A 13128-nucleotide genomic window follows, 5' to 3' on the forward strand; every position below is an offset into this window, starting at 1 on the left:
ATGACAAATATGATGTGTTGATGTCATTAAAATGAACGCAATACAAAATTGCCTTCTATTACGAGTTCGGGGACTAGCCAAGTGACTCACGTAGTATTTGTACTTGAAATTATGGCCCTAAACTGGTACACATACTACGTCCCGGTTTCCGTCATCTTGGTTCACATACTTCGGGAGTACCGTTAATTTTGGTAATATGATATTCTCGGAATAAGAGCAAATGCAACTTTGGCTATACCTTTGACGTCATTTATAACGGGCTTTCAAACCACATTGAAATACTTTGACACGCTCTGTGCTTTTGCTGCAAAATACAAGTTAGGCCGTTACAATAAGAAGGTATGGTCAGATAATGCCTTCATCATTTGTCTAAAATTTGTGCTAAGTTGCCTGAGATTGTTAAATTTAAGTATGCAACGTTAAAAGAGTATAGCAATAACGCGCTTGAATTGTTATTTCTTTTATCAGTTTTTTGTTACCTCTATATTTATAGAAAATTCAGATAAAAACTATAATTTTAAAGGGTATTTTGAAAATGATCCAGAACGTAGACTAATTTTCTTGCTTTTAGCAACGTTTACATAAATTTCAGTAAAGTCTATTCTGTGTGTCATTGTATTAAAATGTCTTTCAAAAATTATATTTGAAACTGACTAATAAATGTTATATAAATTAATGCGCAAAGATATTCGGAACGTAAGTTAGATACTTTTTTTCAAAACAAATAGGAACGCATTGTCCTGTTAGACACAGTCAGGTATAATGAAGATAATATATTAGAAATAAGAACGTTTTGGCAAGAAATAGGTATAAATTTTGAGATTCAAATGGATAATTTTCTTGAAATATATTTTATTATACACAGCAGTCGAAGTGATTGGTCGGCTAAAGCCCTGTCTATCAATAGCTTATTTACAATTGGAAATTTATCATATAAATTACATTTACTAAGTTACGTATTCAATCATAATGAAAGAAGAATACAAGGTAAGTTTTTTTAGTTTACTACTTATTCTTTTGATACTTTCTTTGTTTTTTATAAGTGCAAACTTCATCAACTATTTTGCTTTTATATTTACATGATAAATGTGCGCCACATTATGCGAGGAATTTGACAAAGAATCCTTTTTTTTATACAAAAATAAAATAACTACAGGTAGTTTGTGAATAGTATGTGACGTTACAGTCAGCGGAAAGTGCAATGTGAGTTAATCAAATTAATCATAAAAAATAATTCCTATTCTCTAATCTTTGTAACAAATTTTATCCAAATTTTATTTTGATATTATTTTTTATTATTTATGTTAAAGGGTATTAACGTGCTTTCATATTATTAACGGTGGAATTTATCCAAAAGATGATAGGTGATATAAGCAAACCTATAAGAAACTATATGATCTGGTATATAATATATATATACGAAATTATCAGAATTAAATATTTTTTAAACGTTTTTTTTTTTTTTTATACCAAGTTCTGTTCGTTTCGACACATCAAATAGGACATGTGTGCTTTATTCTGATTGTGTATTAGGCGTATATACAATGTTGTCACAAGAATTCAGCTGTAATGTACAAATATCTCACTTCAAAATTGCGGTTGATTGAACTCTAATAAAAATTTGATTTACAGAATTCGTGGTATTGCACGTTCGTCCTCAACGCGTCCATATTTCCCACCGCTTTTATGATCGCTTATTCGATAGCATGCCTAAATCCACTGGTTCCGGTAATTCATCGCATCTACAACTCAACGTATGAAGTAAGTCGTGTTTTCTTATCAGTAATCAATCAGTCAGTAATCATGTGAAAACTTATCATCATCTCAAGAATCAACCTAAATATATGTTGCTACTAAACAAAAGAGCCATGCTTAAATATATGGACACGAAAGCCATAGAAAGATTTTTTTACCCACAACTTCCCCCAAAACCATACCCTAAACGAAGTTGGAACTGTGGAACAAATACGGTCACTTACATGTACCTGTATCAAAATACCGGTATCCGGGCTTCCCCTAGATTTCCAGGTCCTGTGACGATGATGATTTGTGCTTTTGGTCTAAACGTGAATTGAATTACCGAAGGATTCAAGTCATAACTGTATTATGGAACATTTACTGTATCGGTCCCGTAGTCTACCGTACCCCAATAAAACAGAAAGTTCCGACTTTTGCTAAGCACGAGATCCGCTGACATGCGTCCGCGGAACCATTACAAGTAATTTTAATTTTGTTGACGTCACCACACAAAACGTAAAATAGAAAAAACGAATTCCACATATCCCACGGGAATATTTGAAATGAATAAAAGTAATAAAACAAAGCAATTGGTTCATTAGTTAACGAGGAAGCTATTTTTTTCACAGCAACAAGAAGAAAAATACTAAATGACGAAATGATCCATAGGTCCAATAATTAATTCAGTCCATCAAAACAAATCATATTTTGACAAGCGTGATTTCGCATTTCAAACGAAGGTTTTCTTCTACATTGAGCCGTTTAAGTCGCATGTGAATTCAGTAACATATATTTTTGCGTATATGGATATAACTTGCTGTCGCGAAATATTGCACTTATAATAATCATTCATATCTCAGAAACAACATGCCGATGCTCTGCCTGACGACACGTGGACTCTTTTGCTGACTCTAACGATGTCGATGTTGATGATTGGTGCTTTTGTTGGATCTATGGTTTTCAAAATATTGTTGAGTTATTTGACAAGAAAACAAATCTTGATCATAACCCATGTTTGTGCGGGGACTGGATACCTGATTGTTACAGTTGGAACAGGAAAATGGGGATCGTATGAGGCTTTTATTATTGGTCGATTTGTTACGGGACTCGCGCTTGGGCTCGGTTTGAGTGAGTACGGCATATTTTAAAATGTTATTTTTTATTTATTTAATTTTTATATCTTTTATATATCTTTATATACAAACTGTTCTGTTGTATTAAATTATCCATGTATGCAATACACCAAAGAGAGCTTCAAAAGAAACACATACTAATGCTAACGACAATCTTTTTTTTTCATTACATGCATAAATTGAGCTTTATCTTTTTTTAACCACTAACACGGAGGGTTACCAACCACGAAAATTCATATTTTCCATTTTGTTATCTATTATCTAAAGTAATGAAATTTGCGGGCATTGCAAGGTTTTGGTTTTTGTGTGTGTTCCGTTCTTTCAAGGTTCACGAAACACTAAATATGTACAATATTGTGCATGAGCACCAACGCTTTAATTAACTATCAATTTCCTGAAAATGTGTTTACCAAACATATATTGCAAGCGAAGCTAAAGAAAATTTACTGTTTACTATGAAATCAAAGGTCTCATATTTTGAAAATTTTTAGTTTAAAATTTAAAAGAATGAACCACGAAAGGAAGTTATCGGAACTTCTGGGCTTAAATATACCCATGAATATCACATTTAGATTCATAGTGCTTCAAATAGGCGCTCGATTAAGTTCAAAAATGATATATATATTCACAAGGTCCCATTACCATTTCAATCTGTTATGAAGTCGGTTCTGAATATAGTATATATATACCTCAATTAACCAGGTTTGTTCTATTTTTATTCAGTGTTTGGCTAATTTTTTCACTTCATTCAATACGTCTGTGGGGCCCAACGAACTATATATAGTATCGATAAATTTATTTGGCGATTTAAAAAATTTTACCTCTTTTTGGACTATATATGGTATCGATAAATTCAGTTTGCGTTTCAAAAAGTTTTACCACTCTTGCCCTGGCTCCAAGTTCACGTGCATGTTTACCGAAAAAAAGTGCTCAATTGCAAAATTCTGCGTTGTCAAAATATTGCGTGCACATTCACAACTTTTCCACTAAGTAAATATTTTCTGAAATAAATGAATGATTCAGCAAAACTAAAAGCTTTTGGGCGACCGATTTGCTCAGGATCGAGAACTTGAGCTATTTTCGCATGTTTCATTCACATTTTTTCACACATTGCAATGCACTTAGGCGTAACACCATTAATTTTCAACGAATCTTGCGTTCCGCATCGTCGCACATTTTACAGCAGTGTTTGGGGGACAGCTCTTTCATCAGGAGTGCCAATCGGAATCTTTTTTGCGTGGCCAAAGGTAAGACTTACCAGACGATCCTATCTTTTTTGAACCTCTTATATATATTATTTATAATTAAATACTATGAAATATGAGTGATACGGTGACCGTACATTCGAACCCACGTACATTTGAACCCATGCGTATATCCACGGGTTCAATCTATAAGCGGGTGCTAAAACCCATGGGTTAGGGTTAGTATGGGTTTAACAATCCGTGAAACAAAAAAAATTCCATAGATGCAATAGCATACAGGTGCAATTGTCATGGGTTCAAATGTACGTGGGTTCAAATGTAATGGAACCGAGTGATACACATAGAATAATTTCATCTACAAAATGATAGCTGTGATATTGCTTAAGCTTGAAATATGTCTTACTTACAGATATTTGGCACAGATGAGCGATGGCTGGGAGTATTAATCGTGTGTATGTTTTTTTCAATCGTTCATATTATATGCTCATTCTGGATTGTAGAAACTCCTCTACAGGCGTATATTTTGCATGGAGAAGGAAGAGCCTTGACGGTTCTTCGAAAACTGCGATGTGGGACAGAGGTTAGTTTTGCTGAACGAGTCACGTGGTATTATATAACACGCTAAATCTCATATCTCGAAGGTCAGGGGTGACCAATCCGGGGCTCGCGAGTCGCATGCGGTTCTTGCTGCGGTATCATGCGGATTTCTTCGCCCTGGTTATTTTAAGAAAAGAATAACTTGCAAACTACTATTCACCACGGTTCGATCAAATTATGATTCATCGTTAGGGCTGGGAATGGTTAACCGGTTAATCGGTCAACCGATTTTAGATGGTTAACGGTTACGATTTATTTTAACCGTTAACTGACATCTCAGGTACAAATCATCTTTATAATGTAAAATTTCTTCAAAAACGATGACGTCATCGCAAATTTATCTCCTGTGGCGTTTAATTCAGCGGAAAATCACAAACTGCATCGGTAAGAACCCAATATATGTGAAAAATAATTGAAGTACCAAGATTGCTGTTTATAGAAATTTGACAATGATAAATTCAGAATCAGTTTACGGTGAAATCATATTGTTCAAGAATTTATTGCAATTGTCTATTTAATGTGCGCAGTTGATGCTGTTTTTCTTTATGATATCTCAAAGTGGAATTTGCAAATCGACACTGAAAATTTGTCACATAAATGACATTTAATAACGGAATCGGGTTTTACTAAAATACTTCCATATGTCCGAAGCACGCTGCATATCTCTTGCAGCAGAGCGATCGAGAAACTATGTCGATTAGTAAATATTTTGAGAGGTAAAATCACACGAAATTGCTTTGTAACCCTTGTGACGCAATAAGCTAAAATCATAAATTATTACGTCAAACGTCTCGCTGCGGTAAACCGGTTAATTTTACCCGGTTAACGGTTAAAGTGTTTTCCCTGGAATTCCCAGCCCTATTCATCGTGCATTCTCTTTTTACATCGAAGATACATAAGTTTGCATTCACTTTACCGTGCTATCGTTATACGCATTCATTACACTACAACGGCTGTCGTAATCGTATCGAAAACGGAATTCGGCGGTAAACACGTGGTTTACCATGAGTGAAGTAATTGAAGAGCAAGATAAAATGTTAGCGGATTACGTCGTAGACGACTCATTTAATTCTGAGACAGATTGTTTGAAACTCTATTTAGTTTTAGATGAGGCTGTATCTGAGTTAACTATGATCGATCTTCATGAGGAAGACCAACTCAAATGCACTAGGGTAGGGACGAATACCAACTTTCATGATGCTGCAAGCAACATATTTTGAGGGGACGCTTGGCTTACGGCGACGTTTCAGAGGCGCGGTTGCTATTCGCACCTGCTTCGAAAAGCTCGCCATGTGTGAATGTTGCTTCAACAGTATTTTAATATTATAAATTAGAAAAAGGACTAACTTATGTTAAAATTCAAGTACATTACCACGGTCTGTTTGCAGGGTTGGGTTGAGTACAGGTAACGTACCTTGTGGTGGTGGTACACACATGTACCAGTGCTACAGTACCATCAGAAGATCGGATATCGTGTCAAAATAGTCTATAATGTACCTTAAAACACTGACATATTACGGCAAACATTCCTCAGTACAGAATCGCTGAGATCATCTACGCCCAACCACATGCGAATGCAAGGCAAATCGCAGCGTCCCCTTAAGAAGTGGCTCTGACAGCACGCTCCGTTGATTCGTATGAAAGCTGGTAATTGTGTTATGGGAAAGTATTCCAATGACAAACGAGCTGCACATAGGATATTGTCAACGTTCGGGTCAACATACGTCTGCGATTCTGTGTTTTCTATTGTAAACGTAAATTAATTAAACCATTGATCGGTTCTGACTAGCACCCATGTGAAAGAACTGCTTCGGTTAACAACAGCGACATTAAAGTCATACTGTATTTAAAGATTGTTCAATCAAAGGAATGCCAGAAGTCCCACTAAGTAGCATGCATAACAATGGCTTGTAGATTCTTGACATACTCATGTTGGTTAGTGACATTTACAATAAACTAGCAGTGCTGAATAAAGGTATATCTGATGTCCATGTGTGTTCTTGTTTATAATGTGGCTCTTCGCGATAATAAAGTACGAAATGTGACTCATGGTCTCCGACTGGTTGGCCACCCCTGTCGTAGACTTTCATGAAAAAAAATTAAATTGTACTCCTGTGATACTTTAAAGTGAGTATACAACGTAGTTCAATGAAACCTATTATGTAATGACCAGTCATTATCGTATAAGGTCGTCGTTTACACAAACTTTTCTGTTTTGTGTACCTGCCTACCACTGGTGAGATTAACAATTTTGAGCACATGTTCTCTCTTGTATCGTCATTCCTAAGAACAGGTTCCATTATTCATTCCTTTTATCTCTATAGCTGTACAACATATTTACTAGTGTATGCCACTACGAAAGCTACTTTAACATGACGCGATTTACGTAAATGGAGTAGGGCCTACATATCTTTCGAAACGCCAAATGTAACGGCAGTCGTCAGATGCGGCGTAAGTTGCCGTATTTGCAGCAGTCGTCTAACGGGTTTGCTGATTTTCACGGCATTTCAAGAACGTACGTGCCAAGTTTGCGCAAACCCCATTGATTTCACCACTGCTGCCTATTGAATTCTGCACTTGAACATGGGTAAATTCGTAGTTGATATAATTCTTCTTCCACATCATTTGATTGTTGACTTGAGTTACGGTTGAAGTGCGTATATTAAAAATACACAACGTATTAAAACCCCTCAATTTATCTACTAAGTGACATTGATTTTGAGAGACAAAAATGGAAATGTGGTATGACGTTTACTTTGTAACATTTTTAGACAGATTTGGACAATGAGCTGAAGGATCTAGTCGCAGATGGCGCCTCAGATGACAATGCAAGCTCAGTTGCCACATTCAAGGAAGTGATAACAACTCCACAATACAGGTACTTACTACATTTCATTAAACAACGCGAAATAAATAAAAAAACGTGTTTATGCCATTACCTCGAAAAATGCTCTGTTCATCATTGATAGACACCACCATTTATAGAATCATCGCCCCATCTTCACAGTTAGACCTTGCACAGACAATGTATTACTACACCCCGATTAGATTGGTTAAAAGTAAACTTACAATATTCTAGATAACTTGGGAAAAAATACCACTGAACATCTTTTTAGTTAAAAATTGACATAATAGACATATGAATTTGAGATATTTTATTCAAAGCATTCGCTGTGTATAGTTGATATTTTCATGTATTTGACGCTTTACACGCAAAATATATTTCACGATAAAATGAGTAGGCTACTTTTGTTATCAAGTAAATAATACTGGAGTTGCAAGTGTTTCGATGAAATTGTAATCTTTAACGCAAGGGTAACACTAGACTAACATATACGTTAAGTGCAACGTAACAAACATGTATTGCCTGGCATACCATCATATTTTGCGTGCTTTTTTCTATATATTTTCTTGTTTTTCAGACGACATTTTATTGGAGCTGTTTTGGCATATTCTGTCATAATGGCTAGCGGAGTAAACAATATTTTCTTCTACTCTGATCAGATTCTCTCTAACGCTGGATTGGATTCTGAAACAGTGACTCCTGCTACTTTGGGAGTCATGGTCGTTGGGCCAATAACATCTGTTGTATTGGTAAGTAGTTTATACATTGAGAAACGAATTCAATCGCAAATATAACAAGAGAGCTTTGCTCAAATATATGGATACGTAGCGCCACCCAGTGGCAATAATTTTGATGACGTCATAGCGAAAAAAAAGTAATAGCCTTCTGGAGAAAAATTTTATCTTTAACCACTGAAAATATCAAAGCAATTGGTCCAGTATTCGAAGAGAAAAGCGATTTTTTAAAAATGGAGACGGAGACAAAGGAGACAAATAACAATAACAACAAAATTTTGAAACGATCGTTATGGCCACTAAACGTGTCCAATAACAGTTAAACGTCCATGACCAAACTCATATTATTCGGCTGGTAAACATTTTGCCAGTTGTTTCGCCAATTAAGTAAGAGCTCATGTTTTTTTTTTTTTTTTTTTGTGGCAGAGGGATATTATTTAAAAAAATTTCAGTAAAGAACAAAAATGGCTTTATTTTAAAAAATAAATGTTCCTAACGTGAATTCACCTGTGTATCTCAGACGATATTCGTTAATCGAGGAGCCGAACCACGGATGATTATGATAGCCGGGTGCACGATCATGATTTTTGGAGATGCGTTTATAACTGCATGCTTGGCAACTTATGAAGGTGTGCCTGCCATGTCCACAGCTGCAATTGCTGCAGTATGCGTCTTCTACTTCGGGTAAATCGGCATGGCGTTAAAACTTGTTTATGACATCTAGAATTTTTTTTTTGTCTCGTGTTGTACATAAATGAATTTGGATACCACCTTTAGATCATTACTTCCTATTCACTTTTGTTTCTTAATTCTCATATATGAAAAATTCGCCTTGAAGTTCACGACACACCATACCGCTTTATAGTTTATGTTCAGGAAAATATATATATGTATTTTACTATTTTCAGATTTGCAATGATTAATATTATCGCCTATGTAATGTTTGGAGCAATAACTATAGACAGAACTAGGCCTGTCTGTATCAACGTTGGAGCAGCATCTTTGTGGTTTTTCGCGTGGTTAGTGGGCTTCATAGCGCCCTACTTCGAGGTAACATCATTTCTGAGAGTACTAATAATGCATTCCGTTCCATCAAAACTTTAAAATATCAGTTATTCTGTGTTAATCTTAAAACAAGTTAGAAGTTGTGAGTAGTTTACTCCCGATTATTGCAAAAGTATGATTCTAATAATCATGTCTCAAGTTGTAATATTTCTCGATACATATTAGACTGAACTTTTTCGAAATACTATAAAATTATGTCTGTATCGCCTTTATTTTTCCGGGTATTTAATATCAATGATTAAGTATTTTATCTGTTATCTCTTTAGATATGGATTGGACCGTATGGATTCCTGGTCTGGATGGTGTTGACCATCTTTGTCCTGATCTACTCGATATTTTTTATTCCAAACGTCGCAGGGAGGACACCAGATCAAATTCAAGCATTTTATAAAACCGGCCTTACAACATCCGCAAGTTCTGTTCCCCTGGATCCGGAACTTTAATACACATGTGAAAATATATTTGCAAGATCTTGTGATCAGGCCAAGTGTAGACAAATGTTTATTAAAAATGTATACAATATAAATGTAGGTGAAAGAAAAAATTATTTTGCAGAAAATAGCATTATCAAGATAAATAATGGAATTTATTGTTATTTTTTGATTTATCCTATCTTTGCATTCACTACACGCCTCGATCTGTTTGGAACTTGACTGTACAAGGAACGAATGGTTTCTTCCGACATTTTGTCATCAATCCATGCTTTTTAGAGCAGTTGTTCAACCAGCTTTGAATTATTGCAACAATTAATTTTGTATTCGCTGAACAGCGTTTATAGCGCTACCAATGCTTGTCTTTAAAGATCGCCTTTGCCCGTTGCTGTCCACCAAAAAACGTAACGGGCATGTTTTCGCCGTTATGCATGTTACGTCACAATGCATCTGCATTAATAAATCGGCAAATGAGGAAGAGTTCGAGATAGCGGATAACACTGATCAAAGTTCATTCGTCCGAGGTTTTAGATAATTTAGTGATTATGATAAGACTTATTGTGACACAACGCGCAAAATGGCAAAAACATGCCCGTTCCGTTTTTTCGTGCATGGACAGTAACGGGCGAGGGCGATCTCCAAAAGACAAGAACCGGTAGCGCTATAAACGCTGATTAGCGAATACAAAAGTTAATTGTTGCAATAATTCAAAGCTGCTTTCGTACCCCTTGAAAAGCTTCCGTGTAAAACTAGTGGTGTGCGTAACTCAGATTGGGAACAACTGCTCCAAGGCATAGATTGATGACTTGTTGGGCAAAATTTCAGAAGACCCCCGTACGTGCCTCATGCGGTCAAGTTCCAATCAGATACGTGTAGTGAAGGCAAAGGGAGGATATATCAAAAAATAACAATGAATTATATTATTTATTTCATAATACTATTTTCTGCAAAATATTTTTTTCTTTTACATTTATATTGTAGAAATTTTAATAAACATTTGTCTGATTACTACAATTGGTCTGATCACCCTGTACATTTTACAAGAATTATGATATTATGGTTGTTGGTGGTTAATATTTCAACTCAAAATATATGTAGAGTTGATTTCTTTCTGCCACTTCCAGTAAAATTTGGCCTATGAAATAATAGAAATGTTAAATACATCTATATATTACATTACACGATTAAATATAATTGTTAATTATAAGTTATAACACACTTACTCAGTCTGTCTTCTTACTCAAATTGCTTTGGATAAAGATACCTCAAGATAAGAAACTGTAATAGAATGATTGCACGCCTTCGTAGGTCTGATAAAAGAAATTGATAGATAGAATTTCTGAGGCTGTCTGCTATAAATCCTTAAGTGTTGTGTTGACACCTACGGGGGCTCTTATCACGCCTTGCGCGGTTTACAAAGGCGCCAATATAGATAATTGTGTCGTTGGTAACTACGAATTATAGATATCTTATAAACAGAGTTAGTTTTCGCTGGGGAAAGTTATATTTACAGGAGTTTCCTTGATCGGATAGTAAACAGTAAAATTCAGTCAAAAAGATTCGATATACCTTTTGGCGCCCGTAAAATGTTTTACCCTGTTTTAGCCCAATTCTAATTCCACGAAATTGGCCCAAAAGGCTAAAAATAGATAGGCCTACGTGCATTAGTCTTGAGTTATCTCTGCCAAAATTTTTATTGATTTTACTTTGTTGTTGGTATTAAAGCATAGATATAAATCTCTTTGATCATAGGTAGGAATTTAGTTCCGTTTAGGCTACAGCATACAGGCTAAGTGCGATTAATGGTCCCCCGGTAAGCGTTGACGGGTCTGAGTAATTAACGAAGAAATTTCTGTTTGTAGTTTCGAAAAAATATATAAAGAAATTTGGTATTTTGTGTGCGATCAAATACGTTTATTTGTACGACGGAGAGACCTCTCTATTTAATAGACCGTAGTCATTCAAAACCCATCCTACACGCAAAAATAAAAGTGAGGTAAACAAAACAATCTTAACATTAGCTTTTATAGGGAAGGTCATCACCAAGGCAGAAATTTGCATTTTTTGTGATTTTCTAGTTATCTTTCGTTGTAAACGTGGGTAGTTTTATATATAGTGTAATTTTTAGATAGTTTTCGATATTTTTATGACGATAAACATGGTCAAGATTTTTGATAATCGTACATTACATATTTAAAAGACGTGGTCTTTAGCCCACAATAGTGCCTAGATCGGGTAAACAGTTCAATACAAAACAAACACTTCTATTGTCCAAACACATTAATCGTTATTTGTCATTTATCAAGCTAAAACGTGCAAAAACCACCAAAAAACTCACTGGAACGATCAAAAATCTTACTATATCTACACTTAGTGTGAGATTTCTAACTTTTCATAACGGAGAAAATGCCGTTTCAGGTTGTCACTTGCCACCGACACAACATGCAGACATATTAATTAAGCAAGCAATATGATATGGTATCCCATATCCAGTCGAAAAATCTATTTGAATTGATCAGCTTTCTTTTCAAACTCATGTTTACAAAATAACTTACAAATACCTGCAGATTGATTGATTACCGAATTTCACCAAATTTGGGATACATGAGGATAATTACTAAATTTTTGTAATACTATTTGGGCTGGTTGCAAAAAAAAAGATCCGGCAGGAATTATATATATATATTCAGGTAACATGCACAGCCAACCTAGGCTAATAGATTCCTTATTCAATTTTTAGTTTTCTATGAAGCCTATTTTGACCATGTTTATCATTATAAAAATATATATAAAATATTCTATCCTTAAAACTGCACAAGTCTACAATTGAAGATAATTAGAAAATTACAAAAAATGCAAATTCCTGCTCTGGTGATCACGTTCCCCTTAAGAGCTAATGTTAAAATCGCTTTGTTTATGCCACTTTTATTTTTCGCGCGTAGGATGGGTTTTGAACGACTAAGGTCTATTGAAAGATTGTGAGACATCCGGTCTGGGGATTACCTAACTAAAGTGACTATAGTAACTTTGGGATTACCTAAAATAAAGTCATATTAAATATATATTGTAGATTCTGTCTGCGAAGAGAGCTAATTGATTGCAACTATCGTTAAAGTTAGCTCATTCATTACAGACGCAATGTATTACGGTGAATAAAAAAACTTTCCTTGATATAATCATCGCTATGACAACCAGAACAATGAGCGGACCCAGATATATAAAACAATAAAAAGAACTATATCTATATATGGAAAAATTCTCCAAAATTATGACTGTTCCTTATTCATAGGGTTACCATATTTTTGTGACTTCAAATCGAGACGCCTCGAAAGACAACGACCCCTTAGCTGTGATTTTATAACTTCACATTTTCCGATTTTA

The 13128-nt window shown here is 35.0% G+C and overlaps 1 protein-coding gene across 1 annotated transcript; it reads left to right on the plus strand.

Annotated features, from left to right (window-relative positions):
- The first annotated feature begins 837 nt into the window (after positions 1–837).
- LOC120333213 (solute carrier family 2, facilitated glucose transporter member 1-like) lies at positions 838–10969 on the plus strand. Its single transcript, XM_039400582.2, has 10 exons — positions 838–987; positions 1633–1761; positions 2598–2865; positions 3996–4117; positions 4485–4655; positions 7444–7550; positions 8095–8266; positions 8772–8935; positions 9160–9301; positions 9583–10969. Exons 1-10 carry the CDS (start codon positions 970–972, stop codon positions 9757–9759), a joined length of 1470 nt encoding a protein of 489 aa, XP_039256516.2. The 5' UTR covers positions 838–969; the 3' UTR covers positions 9760–10969.
- Positions 10970–13128: the final 2159 nt, after the last annotated feature.

The sequence above is a fragment of the Styela clava genome, chromosome 13 (assembly GCF_964204865.1).
Source record: "Styela clava chromosome 13, kaStyClav1.hap1.2, whole genome shotgun sequence".
NCBI classification, from domain to species: domain Eukaryota; kingdom Metazoa; phylum Chordata; class Ascidiacea; order Stolidobranchia; family Styelidae; genus Styela; species Styela clava.

Bases quoted from the DNA above. Each gene is read 5' to 3' on its own strand.
- LOC120333213 (XM_039400582.2), top strand. The intron at 8,267-8,771 runs GTAAGTAGTTTA...TGTGTATCTCAG, and splicing joins CAATAACATCTGTTGTATTG to ACGATATTCGTTAATCGAGG. The intron at 9,302-9,582 runs GTAACATCATTT...TTATCTCTTTAG, and splicing joins TCATAGCGCCCTACTTCGAG to ATATGGATTGGACCGTATGG.